General features: G+C 56.0%; 1 protein-coding gene across 2 annotated transcripts in view; it reads left to right on the top strand.

Moving 5' to 3' along the window:
• The window catches only part of LOC144954870 (transcription initiation factor TFIID subunit 1-like), a 35,811-nt gene extending 12,601 nt beyond the window's left edge, over positions 1 to 23,210 (top strand). Inside the window, exons 6-18 of one of the 2 annotated variants that reach the window (XM_078885265.1) lie at positions 1,517 to 1,625; positions 4,301 to 4,399; positions 5,797 to 5,974; positions 7,341 to 7,408; positions 8,561 to 8,683; positions 10,071 to 10,163; positions 11,136 to 11,220; positions 13,627 to 13,694; positions 14,275 to 14,361; positions 16,493 to 16,663; positions 18,134 to 18,253; positions 20,908 to 21,064; positions 22,963 to 23,210. In XM_078885265.1, coding sequence (XP_078741391.1) covers positions 1,517 to 1,625; positions 4,301 to 4,399; positions 5,797 to 5,974; positions 7,341 to 7,408; positions 8,561 to 8,683; positions 10,071 to 10,163; positions 11,136 to 11,220; positions 13,627 to 13,694; positions 14,275 to 14,361; positions 16,493 to 16,663; positions 18,134 to 18,253; positions 20,908 to 21,064; positions 22,963 to 23,168 — 1,564 coding nt within the window. In that variant the 3' untranslated portion in view covers positions 23,169 to 23,210. Of the gene's footprint in view, positions 1 to 1,516; positions 1,626 to 4,300; positions 4,400 to 5,796; positions 5,975 to 7,340; positions 7,409 to 8,560; positions 8,684 to 10,070; positions 10,164 to 11,135; positions 11,221 to 13,626; positions 13,695 to 14,274; positions 14,389 to 16,492; positions 16,664 to 18,133; positions 18,254 to 20,907; positions 21,065 to 22,962 lie in introns of both variants that reach the window. The other variant, XM_078885264.1, reaches the window with a different exon arrangement.
• Positions 23,211 to 25,882: the final 2,672 nt, after the last annotated feature.

Raw genomic sequence — 25,882 nt, 5'->3', positions numbered from 1 at the left:
GTTTCCCATACCTGGGTAGTGTGCTTATGACCGGCTCCGGTTTAACAGCAGAGGTCTCACTCCGAATCAGTCGAGCGGCAATATCTTTTCATCGGTTGCGTAACGCTGTGTGGAAGCTACCCGGTCTGTCGCTCCGCCTGAAGCTTCAGGTCTTCTCGGCCACGGTCATTCCCTCCCTTCTCTACGCTTGCGAAACGTGGACCCCCCCTAATGGAGCATCTTCGCCGGTTGGAAACATTTCGGCTGGCCTGCCTACGATCCATCCTGGGTTTAACCAGGCTGGATTGTGTGAGGAGCTCACAAATCCTCGAAAGATCTGGGCAAAGTCCCATCAGTGAGCTCCTCCGGCAGGCAAGGCTGCGTTGGCTGGGTCATGTAGCCCACATGCTCAGCTACCGCATGCCTAAACAGCTTTTGTTCGGCCGGATAGAGGGGGCTAAATGGGCGCGGCACGGGCTAGAGAAGAGATGGAGTGATATGGTACAGGAGGACGTGGAGTTGAGTGGACTTGCCGATGACTGGTACCAGCGGTGTCAAGATCGGCCTCAGTGGAGGAGGCTCGTGAAGGACGCTACTGGGCAGTTGGAGGCAGTCGCCCTCCAACAACAACGGAGGGCGGAGGAGCGACGCTCACAACATCGAGCGGAGCGCCGGGTGGCTAAAACACAGCAAGTTGGCACAGTAGGGGGCACAGGTGGTGCATCAGCCAGTCGTCTCGGTCATCTGAGTCAGTCGACCCGTGGCACCTGCTGGGTCTGCCCCGTGACCTCCTGCCAGCGGGCGTTCGACACTTCACGTGATAGCCTCAAGGTGCACATGGCCTGGCACAAGCGTCGTGATGATGTCACGGCCACTTAGTGGCGAATGGCGGTTGTTGTTGTTGTGTGTCTGTGTGTGTGTCTGTGTGTGTGTGTCTGCATGTGTGGGGAGTGATAGTGTAGCGGTTAGCGCTACGCTGCGCTACGAACCCGGTGACCCGAGTTCGATTCCCACTCACGGCAAACACCGGTGACGATTATCTGAACCGGTCCTGGATCTCTCCTAGGTCGACTCAGCCTCAAATGAGTACCTGGTGCGATGTGTAAACATCGCCGCTGGGGAGACAAAGGCGGTCGGGCGTGGTGCTGGCCACCCACCCCCTCGTGTGCCGTTCCGGCCTTCACAGGTGCTCGCTAACAGCACTTGCCCCTACAGTCTGTTGAGGCTACACGGGGGATCTTTGTCTGTGTAGGTGCTACTCGCTAACAGCACTTGCCCCGACAGTCTGTTGAGGCTACACGGGGGATCTTTGTCTGTGTAGGTTCTACTCGCTAACAGCACTTGCCCCAACAGTTTGTTGAGGCTACACGGGGGATCTTTGTCTGTGTAGGTGCTACTCGCTAACAGCACTTGCCCCAACAGTTTGTTGAGGCTACACGGGGGATCTTTGTCTGTGTAGGTGCTACTCGCTAACAGCACTTGCCCCAACAGTCTGTTGAGGCTACACGGGGGACCTTTGACTGTGTCTGTGTGTCAGTGCGGATGAGGTACGCCGTCTCTCGCTGGTGCTCAAGTTCCCGAAGCCGCCGGCGCCGCAGAAGAAGAAGAAACGAACTCCGTCCACCTTGCACTGCGACTACCTCAACGTGCGTCACCTCTACACACTACACTATACACCACACTATACACTACACTATACACTATACACTACACTATACACTACACTATACACTACACTATACACTACACTATACACTACACTATACACTACACTACACTATACACTACACTACACTATACACTACACTATACACTATACACTACACTATACACTACACCAGGGGTCTGCAACCTTTAAGACATAAAGAGCCACTTGGACCCGTTTCCGAAGGAAAAAATAAACTGGGAGCCGCAAAACCATTGCAACATTTAAAACAAATATAACACTGCATATATTGTTTCTTACCTTATTGCTATATACAGGACCGTGCAGTCAGCTGTCAATCTGAATAAAAAAAGGACTTTTTCACTTAACAATGTAAAATATATTTTTGCAAATTAATAGCTAAATTACCTGGTTAATGGGATTTTTGCTCCTGAACCTCAGTGCACAGTGTCTGCACATCAGGGCTGTAAGACGTCACCTTCATTTTCACACAGGCTTGCAAGCTGTCATCTGTGAGGCGTGATCGATGTTTGTTTTTAATATAGTTCATGTTGGAGAAGACCTGCTCACATACATATGTGGAGCCGAAGATCGACAGGACTCCAAATGCATACTTTTTCATATTTATATAAGTGTTGGGGATGGCATTCCATGTTTCGAATACAAGTTTGTCCTGTTTGGGAAGGTTTTCAATATCACTCCATTTATGATTCTGAGCCAGAATGGCCTTCTGACGGGCAACATCCTCAAGAGTAGCGGTCAAGCATTTGAACTTGGACACCCATATATCTTTGTCGGCTATATCGGCCAGTTCCATCTCAAGATCAGGTTGACTTACACCTGTAAATGCAGTCATATTCAATAGGGATGGATCGATCGCCAGGGGAGTGACAGGGAAGGATAATGTCGTTTTTTCCTCTCTGAACTCACAGAATCGTTTCCCAAACGAACTTTGCATTGTGGTGATTGCAGACTTGAAATATTCCAAATTTATCGTATCATGACTTTGTTTGAACTCTCTCAAAGAGGGAAAGTGAGACAGTGTACCTCTCTGTAAATCTTTGACAAACACTGTCAACTTGCGCTCGAATGCCAAAACCTCCTCCAGCATGTGCAGGGATGTGCCTCCTTTCCCCTGAAGGGTTGTATTTAGCGTGTTTAGATGTGCTGTCATGTCTACCATAAAATGTAATTTTTCCAGCCACTCTGGCTGTTCCAGCTCAGCAAAGGTGAGCTCTTTGCTGCCCAGGAAGGTTTTTACTTCTTCCAAACATGTGACAAAGCAACGGCAACGTTATTGCCTGTCACCGGGCGGGCAGTGTGGAGCGGAGCGGCGACCTGTCAGCAGCGGCAACGCCAGAGCAGGTGTCACAGTGCGCCTCCTCCCCTCGCTAGCATCCGCCCCGGAGCCGCGGTCAAGGTTCAAAAGAGCCGCATGCGGCTCCGGAGCCGCAGGTTGCCGACCCCTGCACTACACGATACACTACACTATACACTACACTACACACTACACTATACACTACACTATACACTACACTATACACTGCACTACTATACACTACACACTACACTATACACTACACTATTCACTACACTATACACTACACTATACACTACACTATACACTACACTATACACTGCACACTACACTATACACTACACTATACACTACACACTACACTACACTATACACTACACTACACACTACACTATACACTACAATACACTACACTATACACTACACTATACACTACACTACACACTACACTACACTATACACTACACTATTCACTACACTATACACTACACTATACACTACACTACACTATACACTACACTATACACTACACTATACACTACACACTACACTACACACTACACTACACTTTACACTACACTACATACTACACTACACTATACACTACACTATACACTACACTATACACTACACTATACACTACACTATACACTACTATACACTACACACTACACTATACACTACACTATACACTACACACTACACTACACTATACACTACACTATACACTACACACTACACTATACACTACTATACACTATACACTACACTATACACTACACACTACACTACACTATACACTACACTATACACTACACTATACACTACACTATACGCTACACTACACACTACACTATACACACTACACTATACACACTACACTATACACTACACTATACACTATACACTACACTATACACTACACTACACTATACACCACTACACTTTACACTACACTATACACTACACACTACACTACACTATACACTACACTATACACTACACTACTATACACTACACTACTATACACTACACTATACACTACACTATACACTACACTATACACTACACTATACACTACACTATACACTACACTATACGCTACACTACACACTACACTATACACACTACACTATACACACTACACTATACACTACACTATACACTATACACTACACTATACACTACACTACACTATACACCACTACACTTTACACTACACTATACACTACACACTACACTACACTATACACTACACTATACACTACACTACTATACACTACACTATACACTACACTATACACTACACTGTGTGTCTGTGTGTGTGGGGTGAGCAGCGGCCCAACAAGTCGATCCACCGGCGCCGCACGGACCCCGTGGTGACGCTCTCCACCGTGCTGGAGGGCATCCTCAACGACCTGCGAGACCTGCCCAACGTGGGTGTGGGTGGACGTGAGGGTGGACTTGAGGGTGGACGTGTGGGTGGACGTGTGGGTGGACGTGTGGGTGGACTTGTAGGTGGACGTGTGGGTGGGTGGACGTGTGGGTGGGTGCGTGGGTGGGTGGGTGCGTGGGTGGGTGGGTGAGTGAGTGAGTGAGTGGGTGGGTGGGTGAGTGGGTGGGTGGGTGAGTGGGTGGGTGGGTGGACGTGTGGGTGGGTGGGTGGACGTGTGGGTGGGTGGGTGGACGTGTGGGTGGGTGGGTGGACGTGTGGGTGGGTGGGTGGACGTGTGGGTGGGTGGACATGTGGGTGGGTGGACGTGTGGGTGGGTGGACGTGTGAGTGGGTGGGTGGACATGTGAGTGGGTGGGTGGACATGTGAGTGAGTGGGTGAGTGAGTGGGCGGACGTGTGGGTGGGTGAGTGAGTGGGTGAGTGAGTGGGTGAGTGAGTGGGTGAGTGAGTGGATGGGTGAGTGAGTGGATGGGTGGGTGAGTGGGTGGGTGAGTGGGTGAGTGGGTGGACGTGTGGGTGGGTGAGTGAGTGGGTGAGTGAGTGGGTGGGTGGGTGAGTGGGTGAGTGAGTGGGTGAGTGTGTGGGTGGGTGAGTGAGTGAGTGGGTGGGTGAGTGAGTGGGTGAGTGAGTGGATGGGTGGGTGAGTGGGTGGGTGAGTGGGTGGGTGAGTGAGTGGGTGAGTGGGTGGGTGTTTGGGTGAGTGAGTGGATGGGTGGGTGAGTGGGTGGGTGAGTGGGTGGGTGAGTGAGTGGGTGAGTGGGTGGGTGTTTGGGTGAGTGAGTGGATGGGTGGGTGAGTGGACGTGTGGGTGGGTGTACGTGTGGGAGGGTGGGTGGGTGGATTTGTGGGAGGGTGGGTGGGTGAGTGGATGTATGGGTGGGTGATTGAGTGGGTGGGTGATTGAGTGGGTGGGTGAGTGGATGTATGGGTGGGTGAGTGGGTGGGTGAGTGGCTGGGTGAGTGGGTAGGTGAGTGAGTGGATGGGTGAGTGAGTGGGTGGGTGAGTGGGTGAGTGGGTGGGTGGGTGAGTGGGTGAGTGGGTGGGTGGGTGAGTGAGTGAGTGGGTGAGTGTGTGGGTGGGTGGGTGAGTGAGTGAGTGAGTGTGTGGGTGGGTGAGTGAGTGAGTGAGTGGATGAGTGAGTGAGTGGGTGAGTGAGTGGGTGGGTGAGTGTGTGGGTGGGTGGGTGAGTGAGTGAGTGTGTGGGTGGGTTGGTGAGTGAGTGTGTGGGTGGGTGAGTGGGTGGGTGGATGTGTGAGTGAGTGGGTGAGTGGGTGAGTGGGTGGACGTGTGGATGGGGCTCATTCGTCCGCGCGGGCGACATCCGACACCTCGTGACGCCGCACCGCCCGACCCCCGTCACCCCCCCCTCCCCGTGCAGACGTACCCGTTCCACGCGGCGGTGAGCGCCAAGCAGGTGAAGGATTACTACCGCGTGGTGACGCGCCCCATGGACCTGCAGAGCATGCGGGAGCATCTGCGGGGCCGGGCCTACCACTCGCGCGACGAGTTCCGTGAGCACGTGGAGGTCATCGTCAAGAACAGCGCCACCTACAACGGTGCGGGGGGGGCGGCAGCCTGGGCAACCTTGACCTCCTTGACTAGCCTGGGCAACCTTGACCTCCTTGACTAGCCTGGGCACCTTGACCTCCTTGACTAGCCTGGGCAATCTTGACCTCCTTGACTAGCCTGGGCACCTTGACCTCTTTGACTAGCCTGGGCAACCTTGACCTCCTTGACTAGCCTGGGCACCTTGACCTCTTTGACTAGCCTGGGCAACCTTGACTAGCCTGGGCAACCTTGACCTCCTTGACTAGCCTGGGCAACCTTGACCTCCTTGACTAGCCTGGGCACCTTGACCTCCTTGACTAGCCTGGGCACCTTGACCTCCTTGACTAGCCTGGGCACCTTGACTAGCCTGGGCACCTTGACTAGCCTGGGCAACCTTGACTAGCCTGGGCAACCTTGACCTCCTTGACTAGCCTGGGCAACCTTGACTAGCCTGGGCAGCCTTGACTAGCCTGGACAACCTTGACTAGCCTGGGCAACCTTGACTAGCCTGGGCAACCTTGACTAGCCTGGGCAACCTTGACTAGCCTGGGCAACCTTGACCTCCTTGACTAGCCTGGGCAACCTTGACTAGCCTGGGCAACCTTGACCTCCTTGACTAGCCTGGGCAACCTTGACTAGCCTGGGCACCCTTGACTAGCCTGGGCAACCTTGACCTCCTTGACTAGCCTGGGCAACCTTGACTAGCCTGGGCATCTTGACCTCCTTGACTAGCTTTCTCTGTGTCTTCGTGTCTCTGTGTGTCTCTGTGTCTGTATGCCTCTCTGCGTCTCTGTGTCTTTGTGTATGTCCCTGTGTCTCTCTATGTGTCTCTCTGTGTGTCTCTCTCTGTGTCTCTTTCTCTGTGTCTGTGTCTCACTGTGTCTCACTGTCTCCGTGTCTCTCTCTGTGTCTCCGTGTCTCTGTGTCTCTCCGTGTCTCTCCGTGTCTCTCCGTGTCTCTGTGTCTCTCTCTGTGTCTGTGTCTCTCTCTGTGTCTGTGTCTCACTGTGTCTCACTGTGTCTCCGTGTCTGTGTGTCTCTGTGTCTCTGTGTCTGTGTCTCACTGTGTCTCTGTGTCTCCGTGTGTCTCTGTGTGTGTCTCTCTCTGTGTCTGTGTCTCACTGTCGCTCTGTGTCTCCGTGTCTCTCTCTGTGTCTCTGTGTCTCTCCGTGTCTCTGTGTCTCTCTCTGTGTTTGTGTCTCTCTCTGTGTCTGTGTCTCATTGTGTCTCACTGTGTCTCTGTGTCTCTCTGTCTCTCTCTGTGTCTCACTGTGTCTGTGTCTCTCCGTGTCTCTGTGTCTCTCTCTGTGTCTGTGTCTCTCTCTGTGTCTGTGTCTCACTGTGTCTCTGTGTCTCCGTGTGTCTCTGTCCTCAGGTGCAAAGCATCCCCTGACACAGACGGCCCAGTCCATGTTGGATCTCTGTGACCAGAGGTTTAGAGAGGTGAGCTCCACCACCATCAGCTCCACCATCTCTCAGCTCCACCACCACTCAGCTCCACCATCTCTCAGCTCCACCATCAGCTCCACCACCACTCAGCTCCACCACCACTCAGCTCCACCACCACTCAGCTCCACCATCACTCAGCTCCACCACCACTCAGCTCCACCTCCACTCAGCTCCACCTCCACTCAGCTCCACCACCACTCAGCTCCACCACCGCTCAGCTCCACCACCGCTCAGCTCCACCTCCACTCAGCTCCACCACCACTCAGCTCCACCACCACTCAGCTCCACCACCACTCAGCTCCACCTCCACTCAGCTCCACCACCACTCAGCTCCACCACCACTCAGCTCCACCATCACTCAGCTCCACCACCACTCAGCTCCACCATCAGCTCCACCTCCACTCAGCTCCACCACCACTCAGCTCCACCACCACTCAGCTCCACTACCACTCAGCTCCACCATCAGCTCCACCACCACTCAGCTCCACCTCCACTCAGCTCCACCTCCACTCAGCTCCACCATCAGCTCCACCACCATCAGCTCCACCACCACTCAGCTCCACCATCAGCTCCACCACCACTCAGCTCCACCACCACTCAGCTCCACCATCAGCTCCACCACCGATCAGCTCCACCTCCACTCAGCTCCACCTCCACTCAGCTCCACCATCAGCTCCACCACCACTCAGCTCCACCACCACTCAGCTCCACCACTCAGCTCCACCATCAGCTCCACCACCATCAGCTCCACCACCACTCAGCTCCACCACCACTCAGTGTGTGTACGGTGTGTGTGTACTGTGTGTGTGTGTACTGTGTGTGTGTGTGTACTGTGTGTGTGTACTGTGTGTGTGTGTGTACTGTGTGTGTGTGTGTACTGTGTGTGTGTGTACTGTGTGTGTGTGTGTACTGTGTGTGTGTACTGTGTGTGTGTGTACTGTGTGTGTGTGTACTGTGTGTGTACTGTGTGTACTGTATGTGTACTGTGTGTACTGTGTGTGTAATCTGTGTACTGTATGTGTGTACTGTGTGTACTGTATGTGCACTGTGTGTACTGTATGTGCACTGTGTGTACTGTGTGTGTACACTGTGTGTACTGTATGTGTACTGTATGTGTACTGTGTGTACTGTATGTACTGTGTGTAGAAAGAGGACCGTCTTGCCCGTCTGGAGAAGGCCATCAACCCGCTGCTGGATGACGACGACCAAGTGGCTTTCTCATTCATCCTGGACAACATCGTCACGCAGAAGATGATGGCCGTGCCTGAGGTGGGGGTCGTGGGGGGGGGAGGTGGGGGGGGAGGGGGGGAGGTCGTGGGGGAGGGGAAGGTTGGGGAGGTGGAGGAGGAGGAGGAGGGGGGGAGGAGGAGGAGGAGGAGGAGGTGGAGGAGGAGGGGGTGGAGGAGGAGGTGGAGGAGGAGGTGGAGGTGGAGGAGGAGGTGGAGGAGGGAGAGGTGGTGGTGGAGGGTGGTGGTGGTGGTGGAGGTGGAGGTGGTGGTGGTGGTGGGGGAGGAGGAGGTGGAGGAGGTGGAGGAGGTGGAGAAGGTGGAGAGAGGAGGTGGAGGAGGAGGAGGTGGAGGAGGAGGGGGAGGATGAGGTGGGGGAGGTGGAGGAGATAGAGATGGTGTAAGCAGGGAGGTCTCTATTGAATGTGTGTCTGCCTATCTCTCTCCATCTCCTTCACCACCACCTCCACCACCATCTCCACCACCACCACCTCCTCCACCACCATCACCATCTCCACCACCACCACCACCTCCACCACCACCTCCTCCACCACCATCACCACCTCCACCACCACCATCACCACCACCACCACCACCACCTCCACCACCACCTCCACCACCACCTCCTCCACCACCACCATCACCTCCTCCACCATCACCACCATCTCCACCACCTCCACCACCTCCACCACCTCCACCACAACCACCACCTCCACCACCACCACCACCTCCACCACCACCTCCACCACCACCTCCACCACCACCACCTCCACCACCACCACCACCTCCACCGCCTCCACCACCACCACCTCCACCACCACCTCCACCCCCACTACCTCCACCACCACCTCCAACACCTCCACCTCCACCACCATCACCACCTCCACCACCATCACCTCCACCACCACCACCACCTCCATCACCACCACCACCTCCACCACCACCTCCACCACCACCTCCACCACCACCTCCACCACCATCTCTACCACCTCCACCACCACCTCCACCACCTCCACCACCACCTCCACCGCCTCCACCACCACCACCTCCACCACCACCTCCACCCCCACTACCTCCACCACCACCACCTCCAACACCTCCACCACCACCACCATCTCCACCACCATCACCACCTCCACCACCATCACCTCCACCACCACCACCACCTCCATCACCACCTCCACCACCACCTCCACCACCACCTCCACCACCACCTCCACCACCATCTCTACCTCCACCACCATCACCTCCACCACCACCACCACCACCACCTCCACCACCACCTCCACCACCTTCACCACCACCGTCACCTCCTCCACCACCACCATCACCACCACCACCTCCACCACCACCACCTCCACCATCTCCACCACCTCCACCACCACCTCTACCACCACCTCCACCACCACCTCCACATTGTCCACCCCCAGTCGTGGCCGTTCCACCACCCGGTGAACAAGAAGTTCATCCCCGACTACTACAAGGTGATCGTGGCGCCCATGGACCTGGACACGCTGCGCAAGGTCCACCACTCACGTCCACCCTGCCCCCACGTCCACCCCTCCCTCGCGTCCACCCCTCCCCCACGTCCACCCCTCCCCCACGTCCACCCCGCCCCCGCGTCCACCCCGCCCCCGCGTCCACCCCTCCCCCACGTCCACCCCTCTCCCGCGTCCACCCCTCCCCCGCGTCCACCCCTCCACCACGTACACCCCTCCCCCCACGTCCACCCTTCCCCCGCGTCCACCCCTCCCCCACGTACACCCCTCCCCCACGTCCACCCCTCCCCCGCGTCCACCCCTCCACCACGTCCACCCCTCCACCACGTCCACCCCTCCCCCACGTCTACCCCTCCCGCACAGTGTGGGTGGGTTATCGAGTGAGTGAGTGAGTGGGTGAGTGAGTGAGTGGGTGGACAGTGTGGGTGAGTGGGTGGGTGACAGTGTGGGTGAGTGAGTGGGTGGGTGAGTGGGTGGGTGAGTGAGTGGGTGAGTGAGTGGGTGAGTGAGTGAGTGGGTGACAGTGTGGGTGAGTGGGTGAGTGGGTGGGTGACAGTGTGGGTGAGTGAGTGGGTGGGTGGGTGGGTGAGTGAGTGAGTGGGTGAGTGAGTGAGTGGGTGAGTGAGTGAGTGGGTGAGTGGGTGGGTGGGTGGGTGGGTGGGTGAGTGGGTGGGTGGGCGGGTGAGTGGGCGGGCGAGTGGGCGGGCGGGTGAGCGGATGGGTGAGTTTTGGTGGGTGGTGAGTGGGTGGGTGAGAGGGTGGGTCAGTGAGTGGGTGGGTGGGTGAGTAGGTGGGCGAGTGGATGGGTGGGTGAGTAGGTGGGCGAGTGGATGGGTGGGTGAGTTAGTGAGTGAGTGGATGGGTGGGTGAGTGAGTGAGTGGGTGGGTGGGTGAGTGAGTGAGTGAGTGAGCGGGGTGGGTGGGGCGCTGCTCGCCATCAGCACTTGGCCCTGCAGCTTGCTGAAGGCTACCTGGGGGACCTGTGTCTTTGTGCAGAACATCGCCAAGCACCTGTACCAGAACCGGGAGCAGTTCATCTCTGACGTGCGCCTCGTCCTGTCCAACAGCGTCAAGTACAACGGTGACAACCACAGCCACCACACACTCACCCTCACCACACACTCACCCTCACCACACACTCACCACAGACTCACCCTCACCACACTCACCACAGACTCACCACAGACTCACCCTCGTCCTGTCCAACAGCGTCAAGTACAACGGTGACAACCACAGCCACTCACCACACACTCACCACACACTCACCACAGACTCACCCTCACCATAGCCTCATCCTGTCCAACAGCGTCAAGTACAACGGTGACAACCACAGCCACTATCACCACAGACTTACACACTCACCACAGACTCACCACAGACTCACCACAGACTCACCACAGACTCACCACAGACTCACCCTCACCACATACTCACCATTGCCCTGATGATGATGGTGATGATGATGGTGATGATGATGGTGATGATGATGGTGATGGTGTTGATGCTGATGATGATGATGTTGATGATGGTGATGATGATGATGCTGCTGATGATGATGATGCTGATGATGATGCTGCTGATGATGATGATGCTGATGATGCTGATGATGTTGCTGATGATGATGATGATGATGCTGATGATGTTGCTGATGATGATGATGATGCTGATGATTATGTTGATGATTATGTTGATGATGATGGTGATGATGATGTTGATGATGATGATGCTGAAGATGATGATGCTGATGATGTTGCTGATGATGATGCTGATGTTGATGATGCTGCTGATGATGCTGCTACTGATGATGATGATGATGCTGATGATACTGCTGCTGCTGTTACTGATGATGATGCTGTTGTTACTGCTGTTACTGATGATGATGATACTGCTGCTGCTGCTGTTGATGATGATGCTGATGGTACTACTGCTGTTACTGATGATGATGATACTGCTGTTACTGATGATGATGATACTGCTGTTACTGATGAGATGATACTGCTGTTACTGATGATTATGATGATACTGCTGCTGCTGTTGATGATGATGATGATGATACTGCTGTTACTGATGATGATGATGATACTGCTGTTACTGATGATGATGATGCTGGCGGTACTACTGCTGTTACTGATTATGATGATGGTGCTGTTACTGCTGCTGCTGCTGTTGTTACTGCTACTGCTGCTACTACTACTGCTGCTGCTGCTACTACTACTGCTACTACTGCTGCTACTGCTGCTGCTGCTACTGCTGCTACTACTACTGCTGTTACTGCTGCTGCAACTGCTACTACTACTGCTACTACTACTGCTGCTACTAATACTACTACTACTGCTGCTGCTATTACTACTGCTACTACTACTGCTACTACTACTGCTACTACTGCTACTAATACTACTACTACTGCTGCTGCTATTACTACTGCTACTACTACTGCTACTACTACTGCTACTACTGCTACTAATACTACTACTACTACTGCTGCTACTACTACTACTACTGCTGTTGCTGCTGTTACTGATGGTGGTGATGATGATGATGCTGATGATGATGTTGCTACTACTGCTGCTACTACTACTACTGATGGTGGTGATGATGATGATGTTGTTACTGCTACTACTACTACTGCTACTACTGCTACTGCTACTACTGCTGCTACTACTACTGATGGTGGTGATGATGATGATGATGATGTTGTTACTGCTGCTACTACTGCTGCTACTACTACTACTACTGCTAATACTGCTACTACTACTACTGATGGTGGTCATGATGATGATGTTGTTACTGCTACTACTACTACTGCTGCTACTACTGCTACTACTGCTACTACTACTACTGATGGTGGTGATGATGGTGGTGATGATGATGTTGTTACTACTACTTACTGCTGTTGTTGATGTTGTTGTTTTGTTGTTGTTGTGTTGTTGTTGTTGCTGTTGTTGTTGTTGCTGTTGTTGTTGCTGTTGTTGTTGTTGTTGATGATGTTGTTGTTGATGATGATGTTGTTGATGATGTTGTTGTTGATGTTGTTGTTGCTGTTGTTGCTGCTGCTGTTGTTGATGTTGTTGTTGTTTTGTTGTTGTGTTGCTGTTGTTGTTGATGTTGCTGTTGTTGTTGATGTTGTTGATGATGTTGTTGCTGTTGTTGTTGCTGTTGTTGATGTTGTTGTTGCTGTTGTTGCTGTTGTTGTTGATGTTGTTGTTGCTGTTGTTGTTGTTGATGTTGTTGTTGTTGCTGTTGTTGTTGATGTTGTTGCTGTTGTTGTTGTTGATGTTGCTGTTGTTGTTGCTGTTGTTGCTGTTGATGTTGTTGTTGCTGTTGTTGTTGATGTTGTTGTTGCTGTTGTTGTTGATGTTGTTGCTGTTGTTGTTGATGTTGTTGATGTTGTTGTTGATGATGTTGTTGTTGTTGTGTTGTTGTTGTTGCTGTTGTTGTTGTTGCTGTTGTTGATGTTGCTGTTGTTGATGTTGTTGTTGTTGTGAAGGAGCGGAGAGCAGCTACACGAAGACAGCCGAGGAGATTGTGAGCGTGTGTCAGCTGACCCTCGCCGAGGTGAGGTCACAGGTCACAGGTCACAGCGTGTGTCAGTTGACCCTCGCCGAGGTGAGGTCACAGGTCACAGCGTGTGTCAGCTGACCCTCGCCGAGGTGAGGTCACAGGTCACAGCGCCTGGGGTGAGCCGTGTGGGTGAGCGCTGGGGGGGGCGAGTGGGTGAGCGAGCAAGTGGGTGGGTGGGTGAGTTGGTCGAGTGGGTCGGTGAGTGAGAGGGTGAGCGAGTGAGTGGGTAATTGAGTGGTTCAGTGAGTGGGTGAGCGAGTGAACGGGCGAGCGAGCGGGGTGGGCGGGTGGGCGAGCGGGCGGGTGAGCGAGCGAGCGGGGCGGGGCGGGCGGGCGAGCGAGCTAGTGTGTGAGTGAGTGGGTGACTGAGTGAGTGAGCTACTGAGTGACTAGTGAGTGTGTGAGTGTGTGAGTGAGTGTGTGAGTGAGTGTGTGAGTGAGTGTGTGAGTGTGAGTGAGTGTGAGTGAGTGAGTGTGTGAGTGAGTGAGTGTGTGAGTGTTTGTGTGTGTGAGTGTGTGTGTGTATGTATGAGTGAGTGTGTGTATGTGTGTATGTGTGTTTGTGTCTGTGCAGTACGAGGAGCACCTGGCCGTGCTGGAGACAGACATCTCGGCCGCCAAGGAAGCGGCGCTGGACGCTGCCGAGTACGACAGCCTGGAGGTAGCGGGCAGCACGCCGCCACTGCAGGTGGACACCCTCGCTCACCCACTCACCCACACGCTCACCCACACGCTCACCCACACACTCACCCACACACTCACCCGCTCACCCACTCACTCCAACACTCACCCACACGCTCACCCACATGCTCACCCACTCACACACTCACCCACACACTCACTCACTCACCCACTCACCCGCACACTCACTCACACACTCACCCGCACGCTCACCCACACGCTCACCCTCTCACTCACACACTCACCCACTCACTCACACGCTCACTCACACGCTCACTCACACCGCTCGCTCACCCGCTCGCTCACCCGCACACTCACCCACTCACTCACCCGCTCACTCGCTCACTCACTCACCCACTCACTCACTCAGTCAGTCACTCAGTGGCACACCAACTCAAAGATCCCCCGTGTAGCCTCAAACACACTGCAGGGGCAAGTGTAGTTAGCGAGTAGCAGCAGCAGCGCCTGTGAAGGCTACCGGCACTGTGGCACACGAGTGGGTGGGTGGCCAGCACCACGCCCGGCCGCCTTTGTCTCCCCAGTGGCGATGTTTACACACCGCACCAGGTACTCATTTGAGGCTGAGTCGACCTAGGGGAGGCCCAGAACCGGTTCTGATAATCGTCACCACCGGTGTTGGCCGTGAGCGGGAATCGAACTCGGGTCGCCGGGTTCGTAGCGCAGCGTAGCGCTAACCACTACACCACCGCTCCCCACACACACACAGACACACACACAGACACAGACACACACGCACAGTTACACACAGATACACACAGTTACACACACACAGTCAGACACACACAGACACACACAGACACAGACACACACACAGTCACACACACACAGACACACACAGACACACACACAGTCACACAGACACACACACAGTCACACACACAGACACACACACACACAGTCACACACACACAGCCAAACACAGTCGGACACACACAGGCAGACATACAGTCTCACACACACACAGGCACACAAACACAGACACACAGACAGCCACACAGACACACACAGACACACACACAGTCACACACGCACAGTTACACACAGATACGCACAGTTTCACAGTTACACACACACAGACACACACAGTCACACACACACACAGTCACACACACAGACACACACACAGACACACACACAGTCACAGACACACACAGACAGTCACACACACACACACAGTCACACACACACAGTCACACACACAGTCACACACACACAGAACACACACACAGACACACACACAGACACACACACAGTCACAGACACACACACACAGACACACACAGACACACACACAGACACACACACACAGACACACAGTCACACACACACAGTCACACACACAGCCAAACACAGTCAGACACACACAGACAAACACACAGTCACACACACACAGACACACACACAGTCACACACACACAGACACACACACACAGACACACACACACAGTCACACACACAGACACACACACAGTCACACACACACAGTCACACACACACAGCCAAACACAGTCAGACACACACAGACACACACAGACACACACACAGTCACACACACAGTCACACACACAGACACACACACACAGTCACACACACACAGCCAAACACAGTCGGACACACACAGGCAGACATACAGTCTCACACACACACAGGCACACAAACACAGACACACAGACAGCCACACACACACACAGACAGACAGACACACACACACAGACACACACACAGACATACAGTCTCACACACACACACAGTCACACACACACACAGAGTCACACACACAGACACACAGTCACACACACACACACTACAGACACACACACACACACAGACACACAGTCACACACACAGCCAAACACAGTCAGACACACACACACAGATAGACACACAGTCACACACACACAGCCGAACACAGTCAGACACACAGCCAAACACAGTCAGACACACACACAGATAGACACACAGTCACACACACACAGCCAAACACAGTCAGACACACACACAGACAGTCACACACACACAGCCGAACACAGTCAGACACACACACAGACACACACACACAGACACGTGCTTAAGTCCTTGTCTGTGTGCAGGATGGTGATGGTGGCAGTCTGAGTGCTTCCCACGACCACCTGCACTTTGGGTTCGATGGCGATGGTGATGGCGATGGTGATGGCGATGGTGATGGTGATGGCGATGGTGATGGTGAGGGTACAAGCAGCCCCCGGTCCAGCCACCCCGCTCCTACTCACCGACCCAGACAGGTGAGCAGACACCCACTCACCCGCACACTCACCCACTAACTCACCCACCCACCCACTAACTCACCCACCCACTAACTCACCCGCCCACCCACCCACTAACTCACCTGCCCACTCGCCCACCCACTCACCCACCCACTCACCCACTCATCCACCCACCCACTCACCCACTCACCCGCCCACCCACCCACCCGCCCACCCACTCACCCACCAACTCACCCACCAACTCACCCACCCACTCACCCACTCATCCACCCACCCACTCACCCACTCACCCACCCACCCACCCGCCCACTCACCCACCAACTCACCCACCCACCCATCCGCCCACCCACTCACCAACTCACCCGCCCACCCACCCGCCCACCCACTCACCCACCAACTCACCCACCAACTCACCCACCAACTCACCCACCCACCCACCCGCCCACTCACCCACCAACTCACCCACCCACCCGCCCACCCACTCACCCGCCCGCCCACCCACCCACTCACCCACCCGCCCACCCACCCACTCACCCACCCACTCATCGACCCACCTACCCACCCACCCACTCCCCCACCCACCCACTCACTAACTCACCCACCCACTCACCCACCCACTCACCCACCCATTCCCCCACCAACTCACCCACTCCCCCACCCCCCCACTCACCCACCCACCCGCCCACCCACTCACCCACCCACTCCCCCACCCACCCACTCACCCACCCACCCACTCACCCACCCACTCACCCACCCACTCACCCACCCACCCACCCACTCACTCACCGACCCACCTACCCACCCACTCCCCCACCCACCCACTCACCCACCCACCCACTCACCCACTCACCCACCCACTCACCCACCCACTTCCCCACCCACCCACCCACTCACCCACCCACCCACTCACTCACCCACCCACCCACTCACCCACCCACCCACTCACCCACCCACCCACTCACCCACCCACTCCCCCGCCCACCCACTCACCCACCCACTCACCTGCCCACCCACCCACTCACTCACCCACCCACCCACTCATTCACTCACCCACCCACTCACCCACTCACCCACCCACCCACCCACTCCTCCACCCACCCACTCCTCCACCCACCCACTCACCCACCCACTCCCCCACCCACCCACTCCCCCACCCACCCACTCATCCACCCACTCCCCCACCCACACACTCACCCACCCACTCACCCACCCACTAACTCACCCACCCACCCACTCACCCACCCACTCACCCACTAACTCACCCACTCACCCACCCACCCACTCCCCCACCCACCCACTCCCCCACCCACCCACTCCCCCACCCACCCACTCACCCACCCACTCACCCACCCACCCACTCACTCACCCACCCACCCACCCACCCATCCACTCACCTACCCACCCACTCACCCACCCACTCACTCACCCACCCACCCACTAACTCACCCACTCACTCACTCACCCACCCACCCACGGTGTGTGCACCAGGCTGGGGTGGGGGGTGACCTGCTGGGTGGGTTCCCCCGCGGCGACGACTCCGACATCGACATTGAGGGCCTCGAGGAGGACGCGAGGGGAGGGGCCCTCAAGCCCAAAACACCCGGACCGGTGAGACACCCCCCCCCACTCCTCACCCCCCTCCCTCGCTCCTCACCACCCCCCACTCGCTCCTCACCCCACTCACTCCTCACCACCCCCCCCCCACTCGCTCCTCACCCCACTCACTCCTCACCACCCCCCCCCCCACTCGCTACTCACCACCCACTCACTACTCACCAGACCCCCCCACTCGCTACTCACCACCCCCCACTCCTCACCACCCCCCCCACTCGCTCCTCACCACCCCCCCCCCCCCCCCCCACTCGCTCCTCACCCACCCTCCCCCTCGGTGTGTGTGTGTACAATGTGTGTGTGTGTACGGTGTGTGTGTGTACGGTGTGTGTGTGTACCATGTGTGTGTACGATGTGTGTGTACGGTGTGTGTGTGTTTACGATGTGTGTGTACGGTGTGTGTGTACGGTGTGTGTGTGTTTACGATGTGTGTGTACGATGTGTGTGTACGGTGTGTGTGTGTTTACGATGTGTGTGTACGATGTGTGTGTACAGTGTGTGTGTGTACGATGTGTGTGTATGGTGTGTGTACGGTGTGTGTGTGTGTTTATGATGCAGTGTGTGTGTTTGTATGATGCAGTGTGTGTGTGTGTGTATGGTGCGTGTGTGTGTACGATGTGTGTGTGTACGATGTGTGTGTGTGTGCGTGTGTGTGTTTGTATGATGCAGTGTGTGTACGGTGTGTGACAATGTGTGTGTGGGTCCAGTGTGTGTGTGTATTTATGGTGTGTGTGTACGATGTGTGTGTAATGTATGATGTGTGTGTGTGTACGGTGTGTGTACGATGTGTGTGTGTGTGTGTGTACGATATGTGTGTGTACGGTAAGTGTACGGTGTGTGTGTGTACGGTGTGTGTGTGTACGGTGTGTGTGTGTGTGTACGATGTGTGTGTGTGTACGATGTTTGTGTGTGTATGGTGTGTGTGTACAATGTGTGTGTGTGTACAATGTGTGTGTGTGTACGGTGTGTGTGTACAATGTGTGTGTGTGTGTGTGTACGGTGTGTGTGTGTAAGATGTGTATGTGTTTACAATATGTGTGTGTTTACATGGTGTGTGTACGGTGTGTGTGTGTTTACAATGTGTGTGTACGATGTGTGTTTACAATGTGTGTGTGTACGGTGTGTGTGTGTGTACATTGTGTGTGTGTACATTGTGTGTGTGTACTGTGTGTACGGTGTGTGTACGGTGTGTGTGTGTGTACGGTGTGTGTACAACGTGTGTGTGTGTGTACGGTGTGTGTGTACGGTGTGTGTGTACGGTGTGTGTGTACGGTGTGTGTGTACGGTGTGTGTGTACGGTGTGTGTGTGTGTACGATGTGTGTATGTTAATGATGTGTGTGTGTACAATGTGTGTGTGTGTACGATGTGTGTGTGTACGATGTGTGTGTACACGGTGTGTGTACGATGTGTGTGTGTACGGTGTGTGTGTGTACGGTGTGTGTGTGTACGGTGTGTGTACGATGTGTGTGTGTACGATGTGTGTGTGTACGGTGTGTGTGTGTACGGTGTGTGTACGGTGTGTGTGTGTGTGTACGGAGTGTGTACAATGTGTGTGTGTGTACATGGTGTGTGTACGGTGTGTGTGTGTGTGTACAATGTGTGTGTGTGTGTACATGGTGTGTGTACGGTGTGTGTGTGTTTACAATGTGTGTGTGTACGATGTGTGTTTACAATGTGTGTGTGTACGGTGTGTGTGTGTGTACATTGTGTGTGTGTACGGTGTGTGTGTGTACGGTGTGTGTACGGTGTGTGTGTGTGTGTACATTGTGTGTGTATGTGTACGGTGTGTGTGTGTATGGTGTGTGTGTGTGTACACTGTGTGTGTGTACGGTGTGTGTGTGTGTACGGTGTGTGTGTGTACGGTGTGTGTACGGTGTGTGTGTGTGTGTGTACATTGTGTGTACACTGTGTGTGTGTGTGCGGTGTGTGTACGGTCTGTGTGTGTACGGTGTGTGTATACGGTGTATGTGTGTGTACGGTGTGTGTGTGTGTACGATGTTTGTGTGTGTACGATGTGTATGTTAACAATGTGTGTGTGTACGATGTTTGTGTGTACGGTGTGTGTACGATGTGTGTGTGTGTACGGTGTGTGTGTACGGTGTGTGTGTGTACGATGTGTGTGTGTGTACAATGTGTGTGTGTACGGTGTGTGTACAATGTGTGTGTGTACGGTGTATGTGTGTGTATGGTGTGTGTGTGTGTACGGTGTGTGTGTGTGTACGGTGTGTGTGTACGGTGTGTGTGTGTGTACATTGTGTGTGTACGGTGTGTGTGTGTGTGTGTACAATGTGTGTGTGTACGGTGTGTGTACAATGTGTGTGTGTACGGTGTATGTGTGTGTATGGTGTGTGTGTGTGTACGGTGTGTGTACAATGTGTGTGTGTACAATGTGTGTGTCTAAGATGTGTGTGTACAATGTGTGTGTGTGTACGGTGTGTGTACGATGTGTGTGTGTGTACGGTGTGTGTGTGTGTGTACGGTGTGTGTACAATGTGTGTGTGTACAATGTGTGTGTCTAAGATGTGTGTGTACAATGTGTGTGTGTGTACGGTGTGTGTGTACGATGTGTGTGTGTACGGTGTGTGTGTGTGTACATTGTGTGTGTATGTGTACGATGTGTATGTTAACAATGTGTGTGTGTGTTGTCTAGGTGGAGGAGGAGGATGAGGAGCGAGGAGGAGATGGTGGAGGTGGAGGAGGAGGCGAGGTGGACAGGGGACGACTCTCCAGCGTCCTCTACCAGGACCTGCTCATGTCCGACGGGGAAGACGAGCAGAGCGACGAGGAGGGAGACAACCCCTTCGCTCGTAGGCTCACCCACTCGCTCGCCCACTCACCCACTCGCCCAGTCACTCGCCCACTCACCCACTCAACCACCCACCCACCCGCTCGCCCACTCACCCACTCACCCACTAGCCCACTCACTCACCCACTCACCCACTCACTCACTCGCCCACTCACTCACTCGCCCACTCACCCACTCACTCGCCCACCCACTCACTCACCCACTCACCCACTCACCCACCCGCTCGCCCGCTCGCCCACTCACCCACCTGCTCACCCGCTCACCCACCCGCTCACCCACTCACTCACCCGCTCACCCACTCACTCGCCCACTCACCCACCCGCTCACCCGCTCGCCCACTCACCCACTCACCCACTCACTCACCCGCTCACCCACTCACTCGCCCACTTACTCACCCACTCACCCACTCGCTCGCCCACTCACTCACCCACTCACCCACTCACTCGCCCACTCACCCGCTCACCCACTCACTCGCCCACTTACTCACCCACTCACCCACTCGCTGGCCCACTCACTCACCCACTCACCCACTCACTCGCCCACTCACCCACTCGCTCGCCCACTCACCCACTCACCCACTCACCCACCCGCTCGCCCACTCACCCAACCGCTCACCCGCTCGCCCCACTCACCCACTCGCTCACCCACCCACCCACCCGCTCGCCCACTCACCCACCCGCTCACCCACTCGCTCGCCCACTCACCCGCTCGCCCACTCACCCACTCACCCACTAGCCCACCCACTCACCCACTCACTCACTAGCGTACTCACCCACTCACCAACTCACCCAATCACTCACCCAATCACTCACCCACTCACTCACTCGCTCACTCACCCACTCACCCACTCACCCACTAGCCCACTCACTCACCCACTCACCAACTCACCCACTAGCCCACTCACTCACCCACTCACCCACCCACCCGCTCGCCCACTCGCCCACTCACTCACTCGCCCACTCACCCACTCACTCGCCCACCCACTCACTCACCCACTCACCCACTCACCCACCGCCGCTCGCCCGCTCGCCCATTCACCCACCTGCTCACCCGCTCACCCACCCGCTCACCCACTCACTCACCCGCTCACCCACTCACTCGCCCACTCACCCACCCGCTCACCCGCTCGCCCACTCACCCACTCACCCACTCACTCACCCGCTCACCCACTCACTCGCCCACTTACTCACCCACTCACCCACTCGCTCGCCCACTCACTCACCCACTCACCCACTCACTCGCCCACTCACCCGCTCACCCACTCACTCGCCCACTTACTCACCCACTCACCCACTCGCTGGCCCACTCACTCACCCACTCACCCACTCACTCGCCCACTCACCCACTCGCTCGCCCACTCACCCACTCACCCACCCGCTCGCCCACTCACCCAACCGCTCACCCGCTCGCCCACTCACCCACTCGCTCACCCACCCACCCACCCGCTCGCCCACTCACCCACCCGCTCACCCACTCGCTCGCCCACTCACCCGCTCGCCCACTCACCCACTCACCCACTAGCCCACCCACTCACCCACTCACTCACTAGCGTACTCACCCACTCACCAACTCACCCAATCACTCACCCACTCACTCACTCGCTCACTCACCCACTCACCCACTCACCCACTAGCCCACTCACTCACCCACTCACCAACTCACCCACTAGCCCACTCACTCACCCACTCACCCACCCACCCGCTCGCCCACTCACCCACTCACCCACTCATCCACTCACCCACTAGCGTACTCACCCACTCACCAACTCACCCACTAGCGTACTCACCCACTCACCCACCCGCTCGCCCACTCGCCCACTCACCCACTCACCCACTCACCAACTCACCCATTCACAGGCGTGTCTCTGTGTGTGTTGGTGTGCTGTGTCGCGTGGAGCAGGCGTGCCTCTGAGCGAGAGCGGCACCGACTCGGACGTGGAGTCAACCCCGCGGCCCCTCCCCCCGGCCCCGGCTCCCAGCGGCGCGTGGGGAGCGGGAGGGGCTGCACGCGGGAGGAGGGGGGGGGGAGGAGGAGGAGGAGGACGAGGAGGAGGAGGAGGTGGAGGAGGAGGAGGAGGAGCGGCGGGGGACGCAGCGTCTCGCTAGCGACAACGAAGACAGCAGCTGCCTGTCGTACGGAGATGCCAACCAGAGGTGGGGTGGTGGTGGTGGTGGTGGTGGTGATGGTGGGGGTGGTGGTGGTGGTGGAGGTAGTGGGGGTGGAGGTGGTAATGGTGGTAGAGATGATGATGGCGGTGGAGGTGGCGGTAGTAGTGGTGGTGGAGGTGTTGGTGGTAGTGGTGGTGGTGGAGGTGTTGGTGGTAGTGGAGGTGGTGGTGGGGGTGGTGGAGGTGGTGGTGGTGGGGGTGGTGGTGGTGGTGGTGGTGGTGGAGGTGTTGGTGGTGGTGGTGGTGGTGGAGGTGTTGGTGGTAGTGGTGGTGGTGGAGGTAGTGGAGGTAGTGGAGGTGGTGGTGGTGGAGGTGTTGGTGGTAGTGGAGGTGGTGGTGCTGATGGTGGTGGAGGTGGTGGTGATGGTGGAGGTAGTGGAGGTAGTGGAGGTGGTGGTGGTGGTGTGGTGGTGATGGTGGTGGTGGAGGTGGTGGGGGTGGTGGAGGTGGTGGGGGAGGTGGGGGAGGTGGTGGTGGTAGTGGTGGAGGTGGTGGAGGTGGTAGTGGTGGAGGTGGGGGAGGTGGAGGTGGTGGTGGAGGTGGTGGTGGAGGAGGTGGGGGTGGTGGAGGTGGTGGTGGTGGGGGTGGTGGAGGTGGTGGTGGTGGGGGTGGTGGTGATGGTGGTGGTGGGGGTGGTGGTGGTGGGGGTGGTGGTAGTGGTGGTGGTGGAGGAGGTGGTGGTGGTGGGGGTGGTGGAGGTGGTGGGGGTGGGGGAGGTGGTGGTGGTGGAGGTGGTAGTGGTGGAGGTGGGGGAGGTGGAGGTGGTGGTGGTGGTGGTGGTGGTGGAGGAGGTGGTGGTGGTGGGGGTGTTGGAGGTGGTGGTGGTGGAGGTGGTGGGGGGTGGTGGTGGTGGAGGTGGTGGGGGTGGTGGTGGTGGAGGAGGTGGTGGTGGTAGTGGTGGGGGAGGTGGGGGTGGTGGTGGTGGAGGTGGTGGTGGTGGGGGTGGTGGTGGGGGTGGTGGGGGTGGTGGAGGTGGTGGGGGTGGTGGAGGTGGTGGTAGGGGTGGTGGTGGTGGTGGTGGTAGAGGTAGTGGGGGTGGAGGTGGTGATGGAGGTAGAGATGATGATGGCGGTGGAGTTGGCGGTAGTAGTGGTGATGATGGTAGTAGTGGTGATGATGGTGGTGGAGGTGGTGATGGTGGTGGTGATGGTGGAGGTAGTGATGGTGGTAGAGATGGTGATGGTGGTGGAGGTGGCGGTAGTGATCGTGGTGGTGATGGTGGAGGTAGTGGGGGTGGAGGTGGTGATGGTGGTAGAGATGATGATGGTGGTGGAGGTGGCGGTAGTATTGGTGATGATGGTGGTGGAGGTGGTGATGGTGGTGGTGATGGTGGAGGTAGTGGGGGTGGAGGTGGTGATGTTGGTAGAGATGGTGATGGTGGTGCAGGTGGCGGTGGTGATGGTGGTGGTGATGGTGGAGGTGGTGATGGTGGTGGTAGAGGTAGTGGGGGTGGAGGTGGTGATGGAGGTAGAGATGATGATGGCGGTGGAGTTGGCGGTAGTAGTGGTGATGATGGTAGTATTGGTGATGATGGTGGTGGAGGTGGTGATGGTGGTGGTGATGGTGGAGGTAGTGATGGTGGTAGAGATGGTGATGGTGGTGGAGGTGGCGGTAGTGATGGTGGTGGTGATGGTGGAGGTAGTGGGGGTGGAGGTGGTGATGGTGGTAGAGATGATGATGGTGGTGGAGGTGGCAGTAGTATTGGTGATGATGGTGGTGGAGGTGGTGATGGTGGTGGTGATGGTGGAGGTAGTGGGGGTGGAGGTGGTGATGTTGGTAGAGATGGTGATGGTGGTGGAGGTGGCGGTGGTGATGGTGGTGGTGATGGTGGAGGTAGTGGGGGGTGGAGGTGGTGATGGTGGTAGAGATGATGATGGTGGTGGAGGTGGCGGTAGTAGTAGTGGTGATGATGGTGGTGGAGGTGGTGATGGTGGTGGTGATGGTGGAGGTAGTGGGGGTGGAGGTGGTGATGGTGGCAGAGATGGTGATGGTGCTGGTGATGGTGGAGGTAGTGGGGGTGGAGGTGGTGATGGTGGTAGGAGATGGTGATGGTGGTAGAGATGGTGATGATGGATGGAGGTGGCGGTGGTTGTTGTGTTGATGGTGGTGGTGGCGGTCGTGATAGTGGGAGTGGTAGTGTAGCAGTTAGCGCGCTGCGCTACGAAGTCAACTCAGCCTCAAATGAGTACCTGGTGCGGTGTGTAAACATCGCCACTGGGGAGACAAAGGCGGTCGGGCGTGGTGCTGGCCACCCACCCCCTCGTGTGCCATGCCGGTTTTCAGAGGCGCTCGCTAACAGCACTTGCCCCTACAGTCTGTTCAGGCTCTACGGGGGATCTTTGTCTTTGGTGCTGATGGTGATGAAGGTGGTGGAGGTTGTGGTGCTGATGGTGGTGAAGGTGGTGTTGGTGGTGGTAGTGATGATGGTGATGGTGGTAGAGATGGTGGTGCTGATGGTGATGAAGGTGGTGGTGGTGGTGATGGTGATGAAGGTGGTGGTGATGATGGTGGTGGTGATAGTGATGATGGTGGTGGTGGTTGTGGTGGTGATGGTGATGATGGTGATGAAGGTGGTGGTGATGGTGATGAAGGTGGTGATGGTGGTGATGGTGATGGCAAAACAACCCCCTACCTCCTTGCTCGTGCCTGACG

The sequence above is a fragment of the Lampetra fluviatilis genome, unplaced genomic scaffold (assembly GCF_964198595.1).
Source record: "Lampetra fluviatilis unplaced genomic scaffold, kcLamFluv1.1 SCAFFOLD_907, whole genome shotgun sequence".
Lineage (NCBI taxonomy): Eukaryota > Metazoa > Chordata > Hyperoartia > Petromyzontiformes > Petromyzontidae > Lampetra > Lampetra fluviatilis.
The sequence above is the reverse complement of the archived record's forward strand: the minus strand, read 5'-3'. Positions and strand labels throughout refer to the sequence as shown.